This window comes from Gobio gobio (genome assembly GCF_949357685.1).
Source record: "Gobio gobio genome assembly, chromosome: 6".
NCBI classification, from domain to species: domain Eukaryota; kingdom Metazoa; phylum Chordata; class Actinopteri; order Cypriniformes; family Gobionidae; genus Gobio; species Gobio gobio.
The window spans coordinates 52,473,517-52,499,124 of NC_137102.1; the positions used below are offsets into that span (position 1 = coordinate 52,473,517).

General features: G+C 38.8%; 1 protein-coding gene across 1 annotated transcript in view; it reads right to left on the reverse strand.

Annotated features, from left to right (window-relative positions):
• svilb (supervillin b) overlaps positions 1–25,608 on the reverse strand; it is a 96,631-nt gene that overhangs the window by 32,272 nt on the left and 38,751 nt on the right. Inside the window, exons 6-18 of the mRNA XM_079820575.1 lie at positions 22,925–23,645; positions 20,787–20,870; positions 17,027–19,213; positions 16,115–16,285; positions 15,931–15,965; positions 15,707–15,771; positions 15,376–15,512; positions 14,708–14,803; positions 11,654–11,918; positions 11,220–11,306; positions 8,444–9,029; positions 6,241–6,829; positions 1,959–2,094 (exon numbers count right to left, since the gene is read on the reverse strand). Coding sequence (XP_079676701.1) covers positions 1,959–2,094; positions 6,241–6,829; positions 8,444–9,029; positions 11,220–11,306; positions 11,654–11,918; positions 14,708–14,803; positions 15,376–15,512; positions 15,707–15,771; positions 15,931–15,965; positions 16,115–16,285; positions 17,027–19,213; positions 20,787–20,870; positions 22,925–23,645 — 5,159 coding nt within the window. The remainder of the gene's footprint in view (positions 1–1,958; positions 2,095–6,240; positions 6,830–8,443; positions 9,030–11,219; positions 11,307–11,653; positions 11,919–14,707; positions 14,804–15,375; positions 15,513–15,706; positions 15,772–15,930; positions 15,966–16,114; positions 16,286–17,026; positions 19,214–20,786; positions 20,871–22,924; positions 23,646–25,608) is intronic.

A 25,608-nucleotide genomic window follows, 5' to 3' on the forward strand; every position in this document is an offset into this window, starting at 1 on the left:
TGCATATTCATGTTTCCACGTGTAATAAATGAAGCAAGGGTGTAGAGTTAAAATGGGTAATTAAAAAAGGAAACAATTTAAATAGGTCATTTTGATTATCAAAGTTTTAAGGGATAACATTATTGACTGCAGTGGGACTTTAAGTATTATTTTGTAGAATATGTATCTTACAGTTCCGTAAAAATTGAATACTTGTACATTTACAAGGGAAAACATTACAATTTAATGTAGACAATTTCATGTACCATACATTTGATACATTTAATTTATCATACGAAATGAGGACATCTCAATGATTTAAAAATTAAAATAGTATTTTTCTTAATCCTAATGTGATTAACAAGCCAATCAACCATGGGCGTCGGAAGCAAAAAATTGTGGGTGGGTCCTCTCCCAGAAAAATTTTACTGGAGTAGATGCCATTTAAGTTAAGTACAAATATACCGCCTTGTTTACTTAACGTCTGGTTGGGACAGACAAAATTAAGGAAAACACTGAATCATTTACAGCGGCAATAGTGTAGGGGTGAGACCAACCTCCCCCAGTTTCTCTAGAAGTCAATACGGATGTGACTTAAACTGCAATTCATCGACTAGCCACTAGAGACAGGCTCCAGAAGGAAGCAGAATCTCATTGAGCTCCATGTTAAAATGCCCAACTTTACAGCAGAAAAAAAAACAGTACAAATTGTGGTTTTGGTCTATACGGCTAATTATGCCCTTCATGACAACTGTGAGGGGGGTGAATTGTTTTAATAACTCATTCGTTTACATTATATAAAGCCTTAAAGTTCTGCATAATTAAGGGCGTGGTCATTGAGTGACAGGTGGATTGCCGTTTGTCTGCTGTCTGTTAGTCATCACGTCACCTCAGCTCCAGCCACGTCCCGCCTCTTTGGGCTGACCTATGGGTGACGTCACGGACACTACATCCATATTTTTTTTACAGTCTATGGGTAAGACGCATGGCAGAAAGTTTTGACGCAATTCGACCCGAGGTTCGAATCCGCCTTTTGCCGAACTTGCTCTACTCCTTTTTCCCCATCACATATCAGATCGGAAAAGCATTTATTTTCCATAAAAACGATTTGCAAAATTTGCTAAATGTGTTTAATAATAAGTGTTTATCGGTTAGGGGTAGGTGGTAGCGGTAGGACATGCGCTGATATAGAGATGATAAAAGTGAGTGGGTCCAAAATCATTGGTCGTAAAAAGTGAGTGGGTCTTGTCCCACCCACATACAATGGTTCCGAAGCCCATGCAATCAACCATGTATCTTGGAAAGTACCTTTCCTTTTATTTATTTAAACAGCCAAGGGAATTTATTTGAGTGTAAATACTTATAAGGCAGAATTTAGTTCACAAAACAAAATAACTGTCATAATTGTCAATGAGAAACCAGCGATTTGACAGGTTTTTTTTTTTACAAAGATTTTGCATCAAAAATAATAAAATGCTAAAATCTCTACTGTCCATTGTCTAAATAGCTTTAAATAAAGTGACAATTACATGTAAATACTTTTTTTGCTAGTTACTTTTACTTGAGTACTTTTAAATGAGTAACATTTCTGACATAGTACTCAAACTTAAGGACAATTTCTTAGCACTTTTACGTTCCATGAATGTCATTTCAAGGAAAACAGCGCCCAGAATATCCATATAAACTGTTTTAGCAAGCCATACATTTCTGTGCAAGTTACTGAGCATTATTTCATGTGAACATAAAACGTTAATTTACTTTAAAAACATTACAAAACTATATTAATGTTTTACATCATTGACACCACAGTCTATTTATATACCTTATACACTAGTTATTACTTGCACCCAGAGATGTAGGAACCATTTGAAAAGTGGGTAGGTGGCGGGGACAGCCAAGACAATTGAAATCCTGTCATGACTTTATTAAAAAAAACAATGTGTTTCCATATTTGATTTTGACAGGCAACATATTCTTACCTTTTTCTTAAAGCTTTGCTCCTCCACTATTTGACTACTCTTCTCGCTTACAGACACCACTTCCTGTACAGCTTCCTGTTTCTTGTTGATCCTGTTTTTCCAATCTTCCTCTCCACTTTTCTTCAACATGGCTAACCTGAGAAAGAAAAGTGTCAAAGCTTTACTCCATCTTGAACGTTGTAGATGCAAAGCTCATGCAGATCTACTGTATAAAATGCAAGAAATGACAAATGGAAAAAAAATTGAAGGGATGCTGGTAGTTGTACAAAACTCATTCAGAAATCACTCCAAGTACTACAAAATTCTTCACAATTCAGCTTCTCATACTACTTTGTCATGGTTGGTTCTCTCTATCTCTCTGTATACACTCATTTCATCCTGCCCTGTGGGGAAGGCTGGAGTACTAAAATAGTGCTGTCCGCATTATCAGCACTCGCTGAGAGCAGAGATGACCCAATTTCATTTATAAGACAAGACAGAAGGAGAACAGCTCCAGTCACCCTGCAAAATCTCCAGCCATGTGCCATTGTCTCTTATACCGCAATATGCCATGAGTGTGCTTCTAACATGCTATTATGCTACCTTTCATAAACTAATCCTGACACACAAAAATCTTGCTTTCTAGCTTGAAAAAATATATACACAACTGTTCAAGAGTTTGGGGATGGTAATATTTTTTTTTTGTTGATAATAATAAATACTTTCTATTCAACAAAGAATCCTGAAAGAAGCATCACGGTTTCCACCAAAATATGCAGCAGCACAACTGTTTTCAACATTGATAATAATAAAAAAATTTTTTTTTCAGATTTCTGAAGGATCATGTGAAACTGAAGACTGGAGTAACAGGGTTTCTGCAGGTTTCACCAAGTCAAATTTAAGACTTTTTAAGACATTTTTAAGACCATTATGAATGAAATTTAAGACCTATAAAGGAAATGCAGTCACAAAATTACTTGCAAAGTAAATTTATTTATACAAATTGAACAATTCGAAAAACTTGTATCGATAAACTTGCACTTCCCCATAGCTCAATCCCACCAGGATATTTTTTGGGTGATTTTTGAGATCAAAAGGACTGAATTTGTGGTGAATTTTCCAGAAATATTTTCACAATAGTCACAATGACAATAGAATAAACAAAATCCATAAATATTGTTTATTTTGGTGTCTTGCCATTATTTTGCGGTGAAATTACGAATTATGCAGGATCGCAAAAAAATGCATTGTTGATTTTTCGTTGTATTTAGTAATCGCGGAAATGCGAAAAACTGGAGGACTATTATCTGAAGTTTTATGTGTCTGTGGTACAATTTGAAAGAGACTCCCGCCAATAACACGAAAGCTGATTGGCTGCAATATAAGATGCATGTTGGTCTCATTTGTAGTCGTAATTCAGCAAATTATATTTGGACTAGCGAAAGAAAGAACTACAAAACCCAGAATAAAAATAAAAAATAAAAAAAACACTCTAAAGCGCTTTGGGAGCATTTCAATGAGCATTAGAGGTAGCGTTACATGGACATAGGAAAATTAAGACCGGTTTAAAATGATTTAAGACCTAGTCCTAGAACTCAATACTTTTACAACTCAATACAACTTAAGACTTTTTAGGGCCTACAATTTTTATTTTGAAATTCTAAACTTTTTAAGACCCCGCGGAAACCCTGAGTAATGATGGTGAAAATTCAGATTTGCCATCACACAAATCAATTTTTATTTGTGTTAAAAAAATATATATATATCAAATTTAATATCAAAATAGAAAACAGTTCTTTTAGATTGTAAAAAAAAAATAAAAAAATAAAAAAATAAAGAAGAAATTCTACTATATTTCTTCAAATAATTCTACTGTATTTTTGATGAATGGCATTGTATTAATTTATATTTTTAATAACATAAGATTTATGACTTTGTGGCCAGTTATAAGTTTGGTAGGGTAAATAAAAATAGGTACCACATGATATTGTCGAGACCTGGAAGGTAATTTTGAATGGTTTATTTGCTTACTAAATTAAAACCCCCAAAATTTATTTATGGGAACAGACAATTTTATGCTAATATGCCATATTTTGTGTGAATTACTTTATAGGATTGTCTGTATGCAAGACCTCAGTGTTGCCAAGTCTGTGGTTTTCACGCGGAATTGGGCTACTTTTACATTGTTGCCAGGGGGTGTTTTTTCTAGTTGAAGCCCCCCAGTACGCAATTTTTATCTGGGAACCCCCCGGAATGTGACTGGGCTAATTTTGGCCACAATTGAGCTGGTTTTGAATAACAATTGGGATCATCCCACTTCTCCTGGAAGATCCGGGAGTATCTCGCATATAGAGGTTAAGCATTGATGTCACTTTCTCGAAGGAACACGCCCCCACAGTCGGACTGAGTGGCAAAAGAGCCTGCAGCATGACTGGATTTAATAGGGGAAACTGCGAAAGCACGAGTCAAACAAACAATTATCAGTTTAAACTAAAGATTGGACTTGATAATGTTCCTTACAACTTCCCAAAGATCCAGTGATCCATGGATATTGACGTGCAGCCAGGAAACGTGTTACCTGACATTTAATATGGGCCTGATTTCGACACCAGGGAAATACATAAAGCAAATTTGCCTGTGAACGCTTTAAATAAATACAATATAGGTAGGTCTTTGTATAGTTTTTGTCAGAGTTTGTTTAAAAACATTCAATTATGCAGAATATAAGATGGTAAATATTTAATTGATGAGTTGTCAATACAAATTAATAACAATCCAATATACAGGGTATGATTTTACCCCAAAATTCAACATATTGACAAAATGATAACTGCAAATCCATGTTTCGCTGCCTGGAGTCCAGTTGTTTCTGTGAATTGCAGTGATCCATTTGCTTCTCTTTTCTGTAGCTTTCGGCTTTCTGTAAAAATATACCTCAGATTTCTTGTCAAATCAAATCTATTTGTACAGTCAGTCGCAAAGCTCTTTCCCGTTTTAGATGTTCTGTGTGTTTTTTGCAGTATTCACATCTTTCTGCCACTCAGTGGCCGTAACCGTAGTCACTCCAGCATTCAGTGACGTCACGTGCATACCCTCTATTGATAATGGCTCCTTGACGGCCACAAATTATATACAATATCCCAGAAATTTGAGCGCGAGAGAAAGAAAGCCTGTTTCCACCTGGTATTAAGATGCATTTTTTGGTGAACCAATTACAAGTGGTCAGACCAAGACGCGTTACCGTTACACCTGGTATTATCATGCGTTTCAATGCGCCTCTTTTTTCGTCACACTCAACTACATGACTGTCGGCACACAAATACTATTGAATAAACTAACCTGTGTTAGGTGGCATATGCGAATGAATATAATAGCATAATATAATTTTTTCATATTATGGGGGGGATTCTCCCAGAAATTAGTTTTTGCAGGGTGGGATGTTTGGTATGCTCACTAGTATTGTGGTCAAGACCACCTAATCTGAGACCAAGACCAATGTGTGTTGAGACCAAGAAAAGACCAAGACTTTGTGGGGTTGAGACCAAGACAAGACCAAAGTAGGACGAGACCGAGTCAAGACCAAGACCAGACCAGCACTCCTTCAATTCATAGAGATTCATATTACCACCTGAGAAATTACTTTTAACTTATAATAAATATAATTAGAATAAGACACTATATAGAGTTGTTACCAATCAAAATAAATCGTTAACAACAAAATTCATCTTTGCGCTACAGAGGTGATAGAAGATGTAAATTACAAATGCATAAATAATGTTAAGGATCATGTTTTTTTTTTTATATTGAATGATTGTTAAAGCAATATCATGTTTGCAGTCATGCTCAAATTTGTGAAAACAGCTCTCTTGCTCTTGTGATATTGCTTAATTATATCACATTTTATAAATCCAGATCTCATACCAGAACTTTTTGCAACAATATCTTGAATTTTGTGAGCATTTGTATTAATTTTTGGTGACATTTTTGACACAATCCCCAATTAATTTCTGAATCGGCACAATAAATAAATCAAATTAGAAATAAGTTATTGATTGCATCTGAAGCAGTAAGTTTTACATCCATTCACATTAATGATGTTAATAAATAAATCAGGCAATGTACTGGCAATTTAGTAATATCCCAGCAGTTGTGGTCTTGACTGGTCTTGAAACAAAATCCAGAGTCCTCTTAGTCTGAGACCAAGACAAGACCAAGACCGTCCAAAAAGGATCTTAAGACCGGTCTCAAGTACTACAACACTAATGCTCACAGCTGACGTACAAGTGAAGTAACCAAAACGCACCTCTCTTTGATTGACATTGATGTCATGGCCTCTGGATCTTCGCGGATCTCTGGCTGTTGGTCTTTGGAGACGATGGGTCCAGATGGGCCGTATTTTCCAAGGATCTCTTCTTGGGGTGGTGTTTGAGGTGGTATGAAGCACTGGGGTTTTGGCTGAGTTTGAGGGGGTATCTTGGGTTGAGAGGGAATGTAGGCATGTGACTGAGGTGGAAGGAAGGATTGTGGTTTCGGCTGCGTCTGCGGCGGTACTCTGGGTTGTGTCTGCCGTTGAGGTTCAGAGTAAACCTGAGTTTTCCATGGAGGAGCCTGAGAGTCAACGTGGGTGTGCGGTTGAAAGTCAGAAACGAGGTGTGTTTGTAGTTTGGCCTGCGTCTGTGGCGGTGTCGGCGGGCTGTAGGGTTGTGTTTGAGGTCGGGTGAGTGTCGGTGTGTAGACTTGAGGGTGCAGCACCGGTTTTGGTTGAGGTTGTGGAGGAGTGTACGACTGGGTCTGCTGGAGGTAAGCGAGCGAGTTTGAGGTGTGTGAAGAACTTCTGGAGGAGACCGCAGCAGTGCTCACCGTCCTCACGGGAACGCTGGGATCAGGGACATCTGGAGAAACACATTGAATGTAGCATGAGAGCAAATACACATACAAAAGAGCCTTAAAGAGTAAAACCTGCCAAGAACAAAAAACAAACAAACACATTTTGCATAAAGAAAGGACAATTAGGTCATTTTAGGAATATTCTTCTTCTTCTTTTTGCATTATGACATTAATTGTATTAATGACAATTAAGTATACCCTAAATCCTCATTACTTTAATGCAAACAAAAAAAATAATCTAAAATTGTAATGCATTTATACATTATGCCAGTATTTGTCACACTACCTTTAAATGTGATTGTTTCATTATTTTTACACTATGTGATTTATTTTATTTAAATAAATAAAAAAATTGTACTTCAATATTTTGTGCTTTAATACAATCAAAATAGTTTTTGCAGATGTGATAATCCAATGAGAATCATGATTTAAATAAGAAAATTCCGATAATGGGAATTTAATAAGAAAAAAAAAACTTTTTTTAATTTTTTTATGGGGATTCATGATGTTGACCCTGTAACCAGAGGCATATGAATTAATCAAAATATACTAACAGTTGATGAAGCACTTTGGACTTCAATATTTTGCACTTTAATGCAGTAAAAAAAGAGAATCTTATTAGAGTTATCAGTGAAAAAAAGAGAATTAGAGGTTGGTTGAATAAATAAAATAAAAGGTTTTTTTTATGGTCAGGGAGGTGAACTGGACATAACACACTTTTATGAGATTGACCCCATAATAAGGCGTAATATCAGTATAAATCAAGCAGTTGATCAAGCAGCCAACACTAATATACTATTCACACATTTACATCCATCCAGTAAAGAATACACAAATATGTGCCATAGCTATTCAGTGCACCAGATACAGAAAAAAAATTCACGCATTAAAACATAGAAACTGCATTACACATCAGCTTACACACACTCCCAAATGTATCATAGGGCGCAATCAATACCTGACACACATGAACAGACAGCAGTATAAAGCACCACTGCCACACACATGCACAAAAACCCATGCACAATGTTTAAAGCATCCTTTATCCTGTAAAACACACTGTCGCATTCTGCCGTCATGGCTGTCCTTTAACATGTAGCTGACGTGAACCTGATAACCTACTGTGTTTTTTTTCTGTGGGGTGACAACATGTCTGTATCAGTGTGTGCATGCGTGCTGAGCACACTTCCATCCGTCTTACCGCTCCAGTCTTTCATTCATCTCTCTCTTTACTACAAAATTCACACATACACGCCTCTTGCTTCCAGACGAATGGATAGTAACAGCTTTGGCGGGGAGCGCAAACAAAAGCCACGGAGGAGAGATTCACTCCACTTTGCCTTCTGCCCGATTCATTTCGGCATCATTAGTTTTGCACGGCTCAGACAAAGAGAGCCACACGCTTGATGTATGATAAATTATGCTAATCACATTCGACTCGAGCAGCATGCAGGCTGGGAGCCCGGTTAACCCGGTTAACCCAATCAGATGCCGGCTGCATCGTGCAGACGTGCAGCATGCATGCATGTGTGTGATTGCAATGACAGAAACAATAGACACAGCTGAGAGCTTTGCACCCCTTTTAAAAGACTTTTCTTTTTTGTTCTATCTAACCTTACCTGAGATGACAGCTCTGGTACCGCTTCCTCTTGCCGTCTGATGAGTGTCTGGTGAAAGGTAACCTCCCTGCGAGACGGGTGTGCTTTCTTTCTCTCGCGGGCCGCTCAGCTCTGCATCTCCCCTGCCGTGAGGGGGTGTGTGACTGAGTGCATGTGTGTGCGGAGGGGAAGTCGCACAGGGGAGCTCTGTGTCTCTCTCCTCTCTCCCTAAATACCCAAGTCTTCCCCTCCGCCCACTTTCGCCCTGCCTCTGGCCATTGGCTGAAATCAGCGCGGCCCCACCCTTGCTGTACGCTGATTGGCCCGGCTGTTCTGTGGGAGGCGGAGACTGAACATCAGGTGTGGGATTTTCCCCACTCTCTGTAAGACTGAAGTATCGAACTCCTCTCTCATAGGCTGGAAGCTGAGTCTGATTGGGCGAGGCCTGAGTGGAGGGCGGAACTGCGGACATCCCCATGCGAACATCTGCGGTCATTGATGGGGAAGCGCTTGTCACCATGGCAACAGAGGCCTGGGAGGTGACCGCGGTAACAGAACGGACCAATGATGCAGATAGAGGCTCCAACTTCACGCTTCCATTTTGCAGCTGGAGAGAAAGAAAGAACAGTTGTATTTTCAGATGTCTTTTTAGATGGCGTTCACTTTTACAGACCCCAGAGAGGTCAGAGGTCATATGCAGGACACACAGGCAGCTTGCAGAGATTGGATGCGTTTTGCATACCAAACAACCTAATCAGTTAACTTCTCAGACATGCGACAAACCAGATTTCTTGTTTACGTCACTATCATCATCAAGGTCTGGGTGTTTTACTATTCTAATTCCACTTTCTTGACAAAAAAAAACTGAATTTCTCTCATAGCAATCACAGATTCAATTATTTAAAGGTGCAGTATGTAAGAATGACTAGAAGCTTGTGGTTGAAATGGGTACTGGATTCCAAAATCAAAATATTGTTTGCCCCGCCACCTCCTCCACGACTCGACGCCAAGCGGCAACCTCCCGCAGTTTCTCTTGAAGCCAATACAGAAGTGACTTAAACTGCATTTCATCAACTGGCCACTAGGGACAGGCTAAAATGCCCAACTTTACAGCAGAAAAACACATGTTTACAGCCTGGTACAAATTGTGGTTTTGGTCTATACGGCTAATTTTGCCCTTCATGACAACTGTGAGGGGGGTGAATTTTTTTGGAACTCATTCGTTTACATTATATAAAGCCTTAAAGTCCTGCATAATTAAGGGCGTGGCCACTTTGAGTGACATTGGACAATGGATAGCCATTTATCTGCTGTCTGTTAGTCATCGCGTCACCTCAGCTCCAGCCATGTCCCACCTCTTTGCCCGTTTTCTATTATCCGTGAGTGACGCGCTGACAAGATGGTAACAGCCAGCTCATCTATACTTTACGCTTCAAAACTGCTCTTCAGAATCCTATGGGTGACGTCACAGACAATACGTTCATATTTGTTTTACAGTCTATTGACAATGGAAGGCAAGGAGACCCGCACACTGTAAGTTGATTTATCCGCGTTTTAACGTGCTTCCGTTCATTGAGATTTTTAGATGGATGCCGAGGCTTTTTAGGTCAGGTAGAATCTGTGATATCTCAGACCCAGTTTGTTTGCTGGCTTCCATGGCTGCAATACGCTGTGTTGTCCGCCAAATGGCAACCTGGGGTGTTGAAATACTACTGGGTAAACTGGCAGCATGCAGTTTCACACAGACCAAAACAAAAACAGATATTCTGGCACAGAACGCACATTTCAAAGTATAAAAACTGCTGTTTTTCAGAGAAACGAGTATGTGAACTCAGCATGTTTCCTAAATATCTGCAAACATATTGTGGTATTTTTATGCTATAGTACAGTCAAAAACTTACATATAGCACCTTTAAAAGGAATAGTTCACCTAAAAATAAAAAAAGCAGCATAAAAGTTGCCCATGTGACTTTTTAATTGTATATACTTAAGTGTGAACTGAATGTAATGTTTTCGGACACACGTTATTTGCAATTAAATTAAAATGTATTATAGTTAAGATTTATACTAAACTCAATAAGTTGAATTTAAGAGTGTTTTTTTGACCTGCCTAAAAGTACGTCATTATGTGTAATTACATAATTGCTTCTATTCTCTTTGAAATAAAGTTAAAGTGTACTGCTGAATGTACTGACTATAAACTAAAGTATACTTTAATGTAATTTCTATTAAAACTTGTATATTATGCATTTATTTAAAAATATTTGTAAATGCACATTTGTAATGATGAAGTTGCAATTTAGTACATTTAGGATACATTAACTATAATATAGAATTACACATTATAGTTCAAATTAGTCCTTTACATGTGCTTTAGTATGTTAGTCAACACATCAAAATGTGTAGATTATTAAAACAATGATTTAAAATGTACTTTAAAAGTAAAATATTTTATGATATTATTATAAAGTGCTTTAAAACTTATGTTATGTACACTTAAGTGGCCACTTTCATTAATATTATATTATTTTCAAGTAGAGTTTTAAAAAATATATACTTTTAGGATTTGTAATATCATGAGGTTGAGTAAATGACAGAATGCAGTGAAATGCAGTTACTAGATTAAGAAATGAAACAGGTCAAAATCAAAGCAGTTATAATGCAACTCAGCAGTAGCAAATATCCAGTTTGAAAATGCAATGTTGTCGAGGCCTCAGCAATTAACCAATCAGCAGCTGCTGCAAGGCAAAGCTCTCACTGCTCAGCCAATCAAAAGTCTCAGTCCAGTGTCTCTTACTTGCTCGCTCTGAGGGGGACCAACAGAATCATTAGTCGCAGCGCGTTGATCTGTGAGACTGGACGGGTCTACGTCTTTTGTAAATTCCTGTGAACGGCACAATGTCTCTTCACTTTCAAGAGAGTATTGACTGAAGTCAACTACAACTGCTATATGGTTCAGAATGAAAGACAAATTGAGCGTTTTCTTTTTAAAATCTCTCTTTAAATCATCTCTCTAGGCCAGTACCGGCACCAACCTGAAATAATTTCCAAATACACGGAAGCACACAGAGACAGTGAAATAATGAATAGTCTTATGTCAAAAATAATAATGCATAATCTCTGTAAACTTGATGTAACTAGCATAAAAACTTCAAATTTAAAGTGCTCAAAGCAAAAATATCCATTTACTGGTGGTTTCCACAAAAAGGGGTAAAAAGAAAGAGGCCTCACCTGATCAACCTCGCCCTGGGTAATAGGTTGGGTCTGAAAGCGGGCGTTGGCCCTACGCTGGCGTGTATCAGAGCGGGGTCCGTTTGCTGATTGGCCAGAAGTTTGCGACAAGCGATTGAATAATGCCATCTTCTCAGCCAGGCTTAGTGCTGATAGGTCTGGTTCATCAGGCCCAAAGCCCACTTTTCCCTCAACCTCCTCCTTTGAAACATCTTCTTTCTCCTGCTCATGGTGGGCTGATCCATGTGCTGATGATGCCTGCAAACTGGGAGGAGAATTACAGGTTGTTTATGCTATAATAAAACACTGTACACAGAGACCAGACCGGCTGCTAAAAGAACTGCACACAAAACGATTCAACAATCGGACCACAAAACCAGTCATAATTCGCAGGGGTATATTTGTGACAATAGCCAACAATACATTGTATGGGTCAAAACTATCGATTTTTCTTTTATGCCAAAAATCATTAGGATATTAAGTAAAGATCATGTTCCATGAAGATATTTTGTAAATTTCCTACCGTAAATATATATATATATTAAAAAAAAAATATTATTAGTAGTAATATGCATTGCTAAGGACTTCATTTGGACAACTTTAAATCGATTTTCTCAATATTTAGATTTAATTTTTGCACCCTCAGATTCCAGATGCTTATTTATTCAGATTTCCGATGATTTATAAAATGTACCTTTATGACCGTTTTTGTGGTCCAGGGTCACAAGTACCCCAGTAACTCCTAGTTTGAGCATTTGTTTTTCCAAACCTGTGCCTTTATGTGAAGCAGAGTAATATGATACATTTTATACAATCAGCTGTCCAAAAAAAAAAAAACTCTTCAAGAAATGTTTCATTATTCTGTTAGACCTAATACGCTACATAATTAAAGGTGGCCATTTCCATAACACCAAAAAGGAGGACACTTTGCGGAATTTAGTGAGGCAAGAAAAAAAGCATAGGACTCTGGTGTACTCGCAACTACAATACAATTTTGTCCATCATATCAATGGTATCGTGATACAGTCTTGCAAAGTGCACAGTGCCTGAAAACATAACATTTCTGGACTTCTGGAAATAACAGAAATACATAAATAAACAAATAATGAATGCAAAAAATAAATAAATACACATTTCAGTTCTTAACAAAGAAGTTCACCCTCTGCAGCAGCTCATTGCTATCTGAAATGTGTATTTATTTTTTTAATTTTTTTTTGCATTCATTATTTGTTTATTTATGTATTTCTGTTATTTACAGAGGTCCAGAAATGTAATGTTTTCTGGCACTGTGCCAGATTATTTGGTTATGTATTTCTGTAGTATGACTGGTGATGCTTGACTGCATGATTATGATCGATTTTACAAAGCTCTGCAGCAGAGATTGTCATCCTGAGGTGATGTTGCTTCTTGAAAAAATGACCTAAGGGAAGACGTAGCCTACCTGCGGCTCGTCTGTTACTTTTATGTTTTTCCGTGCCGGCATGTCAGTCAATGGCGGCTTTCCCTTGACTACTAACGTCCACTTCAAAGCGACACAGTGTGCTTTTTGATATAAATACGTGCTCTTTTGTCCATTCCGGATAAATGAGGTCTGAGCGTCTGACATTTAGGTATGTTAACATTATGATATGTATATATATGTATGTATATGTATGTATGTATATATATATATATATATATATGTATATATATGTATGTATGTATATATATGTATTTATATATGTGTCTAATGCCGTAAGATCTCTGGTCAAACAAACGATTGGCTGAAAGCGGTGTCAAATAAATATGACATATCGTTGGTTAAAAACGTAAACAAGCATCCACGATGTGCTGTTTATTATATCTATAATAATTGTTTTTAATTTCTCCAAGCATAAACCTTACTTAATCTGGTCAATATACTAGCATTTAGATCAAAGCTAACAAATATGGACTAACAACAACAAAAGAGTCATCAAAAAGATTCTTGGGATCTGTAGAAGTGTAACTCTGTAACTGTACAGACAGTGGCAAGAACTTAGTAAACATTAAGTGAACAGGTGTAAGTTTCACCTTATTAAAACACACACAAACAGAGTTCAAATCACTGCCTAGCCAGTGTTTTAGTATATACACAGTTTAAAAAAAGAATGAATCAAATGCATTGGTGTTGTGTTCTTTTACTTAATTTTAGTGAAACTTTATTTTTAGATTTTTTGTTATTAGTTCTAGATATTAACTTAAACTCCCCCTCTGTCACTTTCATAAAAGTCTTGACAGACGGGTGACACCTCTGACATTTGGGTGTGCATGAAGAACGCAGAATGTGTTTTGCTGCTTACCATGTGACTATTTACAGCTAATCTGGGTGACCACGCGCTGATGTAGACACCCAAAACATCTGCACATGCTCTCACACATTAATATACTCATACTTTTTCATACTCTCAGGCACATGCTCACATTTCAAAATTAAGGAAGTGCATAACCCCATAATTTAGGGTGACCAAACGTCCTGTTTTCCCAGGACATGTCCTGTTTTCAAGTCCTGTCCTGGCCCTAATATAACAATTTTCTATCCATACAGAGGGGGCATACTTTAAATGTATTGAAATTAATAAGAAATCTTTGAGTAAACTTTGAGTATCATTTGAGTATCTCATTGCCGGGCCGAGTGTCCTGGTTTTCGGTAATCAAAATATGGTCACCCTACCATAATTGCATGACAGCCCTTAGGTTTTCACACTCCCAACAACAATTTACAACAGCGTGTGGATGTAAAATCCACCAGCAGATGGCGCACTGGCACAAACATTCGGCGGACACATTGTTGAGAATTGAATAATCCAATGCACCAGAATGAATGAACCAGTTAATTACACTCTTTCTCTCAAATATAGTATGAATCCTCTATTAATATGCAATCATGCGGTCAAAGAACACATGTTGTCTCTATAAAAAGACCAAGTCAAGCAATAAACAAATTAGGAAACAGCATGCAGTTCATGACAAGTCCTAAAGTATCCCGTATACGTAGAAAAGTATACAAAATAAAATAAAGCATTCAAATGATACCTGAAGCTAGTCATGGAAGTGCTGACTACGGCAGGACTGGGGATTCTGGGAGCAGTGGTTTGAACAGTGATGACTTGGGAAGGGGGAGCGGGGGAACTTTAGAGGAGGACAAAACAAAAGAAATGGTACAGTGAAGTGAACAAGAATTATTGCAAAAGTAGGGGTGAAGAACAAATCATAGAATCAGGGTCAAAGTGAAAATGTCCAAAAGAAATTGAGCATAAAATGAGTGATTATGGGAATATAAGCGATTAGTATATCTTTTAATGGAACAGTTTACCCACAATGAAAAATTCTGTCATTATTTACCCACCCTAATGTTGTTGTACACCTGTGGTCTGTTGCATGAAGCCGGTTTTAGTTGCTATAGGCCTACAGGTAAATTTGAGATTAGTTTGAGCCTTTTTTTTGGGCTCAAGATGGTCGATTGGTATTTAATGGGTTTCATCCACTGTAGAAGAATTGTTGGGTATAATATGTCACAGTTTACTTTATTTTGCTATCCTCACTTACATAAATGAACTATAGTGTCCTGCACCAACTAGTAAAAAATTATATCTGGTGTCTGAATACTTATTGGTTTGACTGTGTTTCTTTAAAATAGCAGGTTCGATTTAATGATATGAAAACCATATCCTTTACATCACAAAAAGCAGGAAAATACTTACGTAGCAGCAATGACAACTTCCTCTGACGTGACCGGCTGTGTCCGTGAACGATCTTGTACTCGTCTGAGTCTCCGCTCAACCGCAGCGTTACGTGACCGAGGTTTGGGTACACCTCCCTCTGAAGTCCTCTCCAGCTCCTGCGAGATGAGAACAGACGGACCAGGAGAGGTTACAAACAAACATACAAAGTTAATATTCGAATGAATAATCTAATAATCTAGAATATTAACTAACTAAATATATATATATTCAAAATTAATGCTTGTGTAGGTATTAGTTTCATGTGATATTTCATATTCAACAAGTAGTGTATGCTACAGAGAGTTGATACCCTGAAAAGAGACCTCTTGGCTGCCACGCTCATTTTAGCTCGTTCATCCATTTTTTCCTCATCCACTAAACAAAAGAGAGGGTTCAACCAAAGTTACTCAATATAAACTGTTTTATAGAACTGTTGTGTAAAAAGCATGACTATGGCCAAATCTGCCTATGTTATTTGGTACAACAGTTTGATATTTTGAGTGTTCAAAATATGCATATTCAATTTTGACTCACATTCTGTATCTTGAATCTCTGGACTAAGACGGGACCTGAAGATAAAAGTACAAAAAAATAACAAAAATAGCTGACCCTGAGGTTTCAACTGGTGTGGTATGGCTATATAATGTAGCCAAGAACAAATGAACATTACAGATATTGGTGGTTTTAGTGCATCACACAACTTCCTGTTTCACTGTACCTATCAGACTCCAGCCTTTCGGCGGATGTAATTGGCTGGGTTCTAAACCTCTCAGATGATTTCCTGTCATCACCAGGGGAAATATAACGTCTGGGCCGTCGTGCTCCTCTCTCCCGGTCACCGCTGACGATTGGATCAGCCTCCATGGGAACCTGGTCAGCTTTAGACTCCCTTTGGACAGGAAAGATTGTCTTAATAAAAACTTTCAGAATTAGTTAGTTACAGAGCCTCTAAAGTAACATTTGCAGGATAAAAACCCCAAGGCATTTTTTGTGTGCATACAAGAAAACTCATGCACACACAAAAGTCTCAGGGCACTTTAGGGGCTCTGTAGTTAAGGCTACATTTTCTCTGAAATACCAATAGTATGCTGTAACAAAGTTAGTCGAGAGTCACAAATCCAAAACCCACATATTTCAGACAACTCAGACTGAGCACAACAAATCAATCAATAAATCAACAAAATCACACAATCAATTTTATTTAGTAAGGATAATCATGCATTTGATGAAGACGGAAACAAATGTATTTGCATAAGATCAAGGCAAGGTTAAGATCCAACAGTTTGGAACCCTACAAAATCTCATCCTGCTCCAATATAGTTAGAGGAGATGCCAAAATAGATTTAAATTAAGTTCAGGTTAAGAGATTTAAATGCAAAGTCATCACTGAAGCCATTAGTTGAAGCCAACATTCCTCCACTCAGACTTAGTTGATTGAATGTGTGGTAAAGTTTCAGCAATTACAAATTAAACCTCTGAACGAACAGCAGCATTCGGTAAAGTCATTGCATATGATTAAATAAAAGCAGAACTTTACATCCAAAAGTAAGGGTTATTACTTGAAGGTTAGTGGTTTTAATCATCTTTGACAAAATCTTGATTTAGCATGCTGACAGGCCAGTCCACGTACATCTCAGGTCTGCGTCCAGAAGCATTCTCCAAGTAGGAATGTCTCAGCTTTGCCACAGAAACTCTTGTGTCCAAGGTGCCCGTTTCACCATTGGCTACGGCACCTGACTCCTTAGTATGAAGCCCAGCAACCATCACTATGGCAGACTCTCGACTGGCGGGACGCTCAAGACTTCGCAATGCAGCAGACCGCTGAGTTACTCCAATATCTGACATGGAGCGGAGTCGTACCTTTGGCCTGAGGTCACCTGCATCCTGACTCACGCGATGTTGAGCTTGTGGAAGGGATGAACCTTTCTGCAAGTACCCTCCAACTTCCCCCACCTTATTTTGTGGAAACTGCTGTTCATTGGTTAGCTGTACCTGTGTAGGAGCGGTGTCCATACCTACAGGTAGTTGTGGGTTATACCTCTGTTTTGCTTTCTCACGTCCTTCAAACTGATCATCTGGTTGGCCCATTCGATGCACTCCTTGTGCTTCCCATTCATCCAACTGGCCAACTTTACGTACCCTACGTCCCTCCCAATCATCTTCTGATTGGCTTATCCTTCTTCGTCTGACACGCCCTTCCTCGTTCTCCGACAGACTGATCGGTCGTCTTCTACCTTGTCCTTCTGCCACTTCTTTTTGCAGGAACCTTTGGCTTGCTTGCTCCTCTACCTCCTGACTGATTTTCTTATCACCCTGTACCACCCGGTTTCTTTGATCAACTTCCCATTCTCTTTCTTTGAATTTGTCAAACTTCCTGAGACCTCCTTGTTCTATCCCCTCTAACTGGTTAGTGATCCAATTACCTTGACCCTCCTCCTTTTTAATACCACACCTTTGCTTGTTTTCTTCTCTTTGACCAATCTTCCTTACACTACGTCCCACATCTTCACCTGCCCAACTGTTCTTTGTGCCATTATCTACCTCTCTTTCCTCAGATTGTCTGTTCCTTCGGTCAACATGCCCTTCTCTGTCATTTAGTAGACCCGTTTCACCTGTTATTGTGCCCACTTCCATCCGAGTCATACCTCTTCCATCAGGCTCTTCCCTCCCTTCCAAATGGTGCAACTTTCTTCCAACTCTCCCCTCGGTCTCATCAGACTGGCTAATCCTTCTGATTCTCTGACTTTCCAAACCTTCATCAGTTTGTCCACGCATGGGATCATCCACACTTTTTTGTCTGCGGCGAATCTCTGAGGGTAGCACAGCCTTTCTGCTCCTAAGTAGCCCTTCCGAAGGTGGATTCACCCTGGATGCTGATCGACCCTCTCTGTGAACGGGCTGAATATGATCAGCACTGGGATGCTGTCTTGTCTCTTCACCCTCTTTTCCAGTAGATGTTGAACCAGGTGAGGCCAAGCATCCTTTGTGATCCAGCATATCAGACATGCCAAGTGGAGGTCCAGGCACAGGATGAGCTACACGAGGATTTGAAGGAGGGGATAGATGGCTAGATGCATGGGAAGGACCAGAGTGGACAATATGTCCATAGGCTGGAGGTAATGCCTGGGCTGGACCATACTGCAAAGGTTGGCTGTGACCATAATGCCTTTGTGACGGACGTAAATGCGAGGTGTGTTCATATTCATGTAGAGGATTCTGAGTAGTTGCAAGTGCTTGAGCTGGTTGGCGAGTGTCCCGATCCAAAGGCATTGGTTGAAGGATAGCCCGATACTTTTGTACAGGTGGTGGGGCATCTCTGCGACCAGGTAATGGCTGCTGGATGTCTTTGTATGCTGGGCGTGGTTGTGTCAATTGTGACGGTTGTTGAGCATCTTGCCTATCTTGCCTTGGTAGGGATTGCCTGATTTGCCCAAATCCAGGCTGATGACCCATGGTGCTAGGGTGTACACCAGGAATCTGTTCATAGTTTGGGGGCTCTGCACTTTGGGCACGCTGATGATTTCCTATTTCACTTGAAGGTATGTGCTGAAAGGCAGGTGAACCCATACTGTGAGTGCGCTGGAATCGTGGCCGCTCTGCACTATGTGCCCTTTGTTGACGTGTGTCCACTAGCTGACTCAGTTGTTGAATTGGGGGTTCAGTGCTCCGTGTTCGCGGCTGGTTTGCAGACTGAGGTCGTGGAGCCAAATATGGAGGGGCAACTGCTGGATGACGTCTGGTAGAGGATGCATCTGTCCCTGAATCAGAACCCCTTACTGAGATATCTTCCCTTGTCTGTCTCTCTCTTACTCGTATTCTTCGTGAAGGGAGGAAAAAGATAAATTAACATTCATCCAGTTCAAAACATGACCTACTATCATTTTGAGTAGGGATGCACGATATTGGATTTTTGCAGATATCCGATAAGCCAGTATTTTTCAGTACTCATTATTTAGGCGGATAATCAATTCTAATATATTTTCCCTTTTTTTGGAAGTCTCTCTTGTGTGGCGATTATAAACAAAGTAATTGTCATTTCGGTTAGTTTTGAGCAAGAACTAGAAGTAAAACATTATTAGTTTTATATAAACTTATAATTATAAGTTATTATAAGTACATTGAAATCAATTACTGTAACCTTAACATTTTATTTGTGGATTTAACATTTGTAGATGGTCTACAGCAAAAGACAGCAAAAGAAAAAAATGAGAGCTTCTTGGATTCAAGTTACTTTCATAATCCATTTAAAAAATATATATATTACACAATAATGAATAAACCTGTATATGCAAGTGTCATGATTTTTATTCATCATGTAAACTATAGGCTAGCGTCTGACCTTTAAATCAAATCGGATTCATGATTTTATCAATTGCTGCTTCATTTATTCAGAAACACAAGTAATGTTATTGGTGTATTTTACTTTTCAATTTAATAGTCTAACACAGAGACCCAGGAAAGGTTGTTGCTGCTGATGCACGCACTAGTGACAATATTGCACACCAGATGCGTCATTATGTACCTGCATTCTCAAATTCAGTGTGGCGATCTAAAACAGTGAATCTAAATCCCCATTCAGGCAAAAGTTTGCTTCAAAAATGACCACACAGCAGATGTGATCATATTGCTAGCTAGCACTCGTTGAGCACATGTGAGTTACTACAGATGCATATTCAACATGTCAACATCATTTTTCATATCAGGCCGACGTTTACTTTTTAAGCCTTTAAAATCGCCTTTATTTGCAGATAATATCGTGCATCCCTAATTTTGAGAGAAAGTGTCATCAAGATCAAGGATAAGGACCACCTTCTCAAACCTAAAATTATAGTTTTTTTTAATTAATTCTACAGCTAGCTTTTTCCTGAAATCAATATGTTGAACACAGGAAGAAAAACAAACAAACCAACATTTTCTCTTTTCAGATTAAAATCCAGTCCAGTTATATACTACCCTTTTGATAGACTACAATATGACATCATTAACAAGCAATAGTGCCCTGATTTATAGTTACTTGTAACCATTTATTGATAAATTCATAACCAGCAGTCATTCACTGACACACAAATAAGCTTTACCTGATGTAATTTTATGAAGGGAAAAATTGAAAAGGACTGAAGCCAGGGTTCATTGTTAGGAGCTGGTCATATTTTGATGAGGAACAAAGGTCAGTGGTAAAAAAAAAAGGCAATGGATGCAGGGGAGATTAAAAATGGAACGGTTTGCCATCGTCTATGGTGACTGTATATGAAAGGGTCAAGGGGATGATAACTAAGGTGTGGAAATGTATACTTGTGGGCATGGACTATGTAGGATAAGGACAGTAGTAGGAAAATGGAGTTAGCGGGTCAACTGAGGGAATTTAAAGGGTTACACTCCAACTCTGATACCTGGATGGCCAGTTGATTTGTGAGTATGTTTCACTGTCCATGTCTCTCCTGAGGGACCACTCACTCTGAGAAAGAGCTGCCATGCTAAAGAACACAGAGGCCCAGACCCCAGTTATCACAGTAATAACACCATGACATTCACCACTATAACAAAACAAAACAGTGGCTTCACCACTCCTAAATGAGATTCTAGAAGGGGCTATTGTAATGTCACAAAATCCACTTTCCCTGATTGTTTCCTCTCTTCCTTGTTCTATTATTTTGCCTGACTTTGGTTTAAGGTTCCTCAATTAGTCTCTGACATTATTACTTAATTTAAGTGTGATGATCTCATCAGTCTGGACATCTTTCTCCTCAAGGGTAGTTTAGAGTTTCAGTTATGTGACACTTAGGATAGAACACATGCACCTGCACTTGGATATAAAAGATCTCTTTATGAATTATTGTAGGGGTCTCCTATGAATACAATCATATTGAAATAATGAGGGTTATTTTCAGGTTTACTGACAACAGGTTGTTTATTTTAAATGAAATGTATTGCTCTTCTCTGATGGCCAAAATATTACTCTCATACTAAGTAGTGTGCATTTCTTGTCCATGACCATGGAGAGATTAAGCATTGAAACTAGGGGGCAATGCAGTATCTTTGAGCAGAGCTTCAGAGTGAAATTCTTGCTGATATCCAGTGAACAGTTCTACATATTTCACCCCAGCACACCAGCTCTCTGGCATGACTGTGAACCTGACTAAACACAAAAGCTGGTCCATTCAGCATTTTTACCAGGAGTATCTTCAAGAGCTTCAGCTTTATCGGAGTGAGGCGAAAACCCAAAGCATTAGTACTTGTCGAGGTCCACAAGTTTATCGGTATAGATAGAGGATGGCAATTGTTAACACTGTTGCATTTAGCTGCTTTATAGAATGATTTCTAAAACTTAAGCAAGCTGGGATGTCAAATCTCTTGTTTTCTGCAGCTTTTCTTATGAGAATTTGTTGTAAATCCGTCTTTGTAAATATGCAGCCGCTTAAAGGGTTAGTTCACCCAAAAATGAAAAACGAAATTACGTTTGGTTTCATTAATTATTTTCATTTTCGGAACACAAATTAAGATATTTTTTATGAGAAATCAGAGATCTTTCTGAACCACCCATAGGCAGCAACATCATTGCAACTTTCAAGGTCCAGAAAGGTAGTAAAAACAGTGTTAAAATGGTCCATGTGACTACAGTACACGATTCAACCTTAATGTTATGAAGCGATGAGAATACTCCAAAAATAACAAGTTTATTCAACCATTTCTTCTCGTCTGTGTCATTCTCCTACGCTGTTGACGTAGTAAATACAATGCAGCGTTTCTGTGTTCTACGTCAAAACGTCGGCTTACCATTGGCTAAAGATGTCCACGCGTTCGATGCTGACGCAAGAGCTAGCCATTGGCGAGCTGGCATTCTGACGTAGAATGCGGAAGCGCTGCACTGTATTTACTCTGTGAATAGCATAGGCGAATGACCTTGAAAAGAAGAGATTGTTGAATAATGTCGTTATTTTTGTTTGTTTTTTGCATAAAAAAAGTATTCTCACGCTTCATAAAATTAAGGTTGAACCACTGTAGACACATGGACTATTTTAACGATGTCTTTACTACCTTTCTGTGCCTTGAATGTTGCAATGACGTTGTTGCCTATGGGTGGTTCAGAAAGCTCTCCGATTTCATCAAAAATATCTTCATTTGTGTTGGAAGGTGAACGAAGGGTTTTACGGGTTTGGAACGACATGAGGGTGAGTAACTAACCCTTGAAGTTATTCATAATTCATGTATCAATTATTTAACCAATTTGTTTTCTCATAAAACCTCATTCGAAACTAAAACAAAATCTTCTTTTATGGGACTCAACGACCCCATCTTAAAAATCAAATTGCGTTTTGTGCCATTAGTTCATTTAACTTTGAGGCCATCGATATGCTAATATTCATTTAATCCTCTCCGCTTTAAAAAAATAGTCATCGTATAGGTCTTGCACCAACTTGCTGGTTCAAAAGAAAGTATGCCAACACAAGAAGAAAATACCATGTCAATCAAAATCAGGGTCCACGAACACATACATTCTTAAGATCCAGAACTCTGCACACACACTTACCCTTGTCGGTTGAGGATATTTTGAGCTTGTTGCTCAATGAACAGGTCTCCGGGAGAGATGCCATATCGTGTTGTGGGCAAAGAAGCTCTGCGAGCTGTTCTAGGAGAACTTGCCACAGTGACGACAGCAACACCCTTTGTTGGTTGGGCTGCTGTTGTTTCCATGGGAACCGGAGCTTCCTGTGGCCGTGGCTTCGGACTGCGATCAGGTGCTCGTCTATAATTTTCCAAGTTCATTGCCCTCTCTCTCTCTCGCTCGGCATCAAAGCCTGACGGAGGAGCCGAATCGGGGGCGGGGTCAGAAGGCATGAAGACCCGCCCTATCCCTGAACTGCTGTATTTAGACCTGCTGCTGCTTCGATCCCGCCCCTTATCCTGCTCTTGCAATGCCCCGCCCCCTGTTCTGCTTTCACCACGTCCCCTGTCAGGAGGAGCCCCTCTGTCCGACAGGTCAGACTCTCTCCGTGCACGTGTGTAGCGTGGCGTGTAATCCAGATCCACCTCCTGGTCGAGAAGGATTCCGTAACGTTCTGATAATTGTCGTCGACGCTCAGCTTTGTAGCGTGCGATCCGCTCCGCTTTAGAGCTGAGGCTGGCTGCGTCAGACCCTGCTGGTGTAAGGCCTGCTGGGTCAGGATGGGGGGATGACTGTGGATCTGGACGCGTCCGAGCTCTGGGCTGCCGCTCAGGAGCTTCCATCTCATCACGACTGTAGCGCCGCACTGTAGGAGTGGCAAACACAGAGTGAGGAGTAGATCAACAAAATAATTTTATTAAAGGGGGTCATGATATGAGAAAGCAAAATTTCCTTGATCTTTTGGCATATAAGAGGCCTTTGTATCATTAATACATCCTGCAAGTTCCATTTAAAAAGTCCTCGTCATCAATAAAAATGTTTTTGCATAATCAAGACGTAAAAAAAAACTTTGTTTGGATCAGAGGTGGCATGTGACGTCACCGGGGCCAGACAACAATGCCTACTTTTACATCATCGCAACGTTGTCTGCGACCACTGGTGTTCAGTTGTTGAGCAGCGATTGGATCTACAGTAGTTGTTTATGATAAGATTGTGATAACACCAAAATTGCAATGCCACGTAGACTTTGTGCCGTTCCTGGCTGAGGAAAAACCTCATCTTTGCATAAGCTGCCGAAGGATCCCGATGTCAGAGAAAAATGGATTCAGTTTATTTTTAATGAACATCCTAAATCACGTCAGTGCTGACTTGCGTGTTTGTACAGTACATTTTTACCAGCAACAAGTCGCAATATGGTGCTGGCTTTGCCCAAAAACTTCTGCTCAAAGATCAGGCTGTGCCAACTGTTCGAGAACATTTGTAAACCAGTAATTACATTTAATTTCATAATGAATAATCCTAGTATTTGTACTTCAAAGAACACTCTCTTTATAATGGTTGAAACTGTTGATCCCGCAGAGCAAGTTTATCTGGACACTTGCCAAATCTCCTGTTATAGTGACGCTCTTACACTACACTATGAATCTCTTACTGTATTTACATTGTGTTTGCATTGTTAGTTATGGTGAAAGAAATTGTGCAGAAATTGCTGCATTCCTGCGATCAACAGACTGCCTGTCATCTGATCACTTCAACCTTCCATGTGATGGGAATAGATCTAAATATAATGCAATAATCAACACTTTTTACGTTTCATTAATTTCGACAGCTGTAATAGTAAAAAGGTAGTAAAAGTTTTCGAAAGAGTTCCACATGTAATATTTATTTAATATGCAAAGATGTCAGCCAATCACAGCCGTGAGTGTTTATAATGAAGTCTCACAGCAGACATGCCCCTTCAAACCGAGCGTTCAAATCAGAGGGCTAAAATCAGGGTAGGAAAAATGCCTTTTATTTCTAAATTATGAAAATATTTTGTTAAAAAAAATCATATTAACACTACAAGTGCACCTCAGGAAACATTATAAAATAATTTTAAAAATCCAGTTCATGACCCCAGTTCATGTACTTCTGAAGAATGTGTGATTAGATTAGTGTGATCAATGCCAGGGGATTGATAGAGTATTCAGAGTGTTTTTTTATTGTGGTGTTGTGTGGTTTCTAGATTGTTCTGGGTGATTGCTTACTGGACCAAAATTCTATGATACCGTGGTCACTAGATATGACCTGGGATTTTTGTTCAATGCAAGTCTATGGGATTTTTTCAGCCGTTACATTGTCCACCAGGTTTCAGATTGCTAATAAAAGTTATAGCACACCTCTTCTCCTATGTATCAAAGTTTAAAGGAGTTTGTCGAATTAACAGAATAACACATAACAGTAATAGTGTCTCTTGCCTTAGCTGTGCACAGTATATAGTCTGCTAAAGCCTGGGCCACACTAAAATATTGATAACACTTTACAATAAAGTTGTATTAGTTAACATTAGTTAACATGAACTAACCATGAACAACACCTCTGTCTGTTCATGTTAGTTCACAGTGTATTAACTAATGTTAACAAGATTTTAATAATGCATTAGTAAATGTTGAAATTAACATTAACAAAGATAAATAAATGCTTTATAAGTGCAGTTCATTATTAATTCATGTTAACTAATGTAGTTAACTAATGTTAACTAATGAACCTTACTGTAAAGTTTTACTAAAATATTTTTAAATCTTAAAAGATTTTCAAAATGTGAGAGACCACAAACATGATGAGATAGA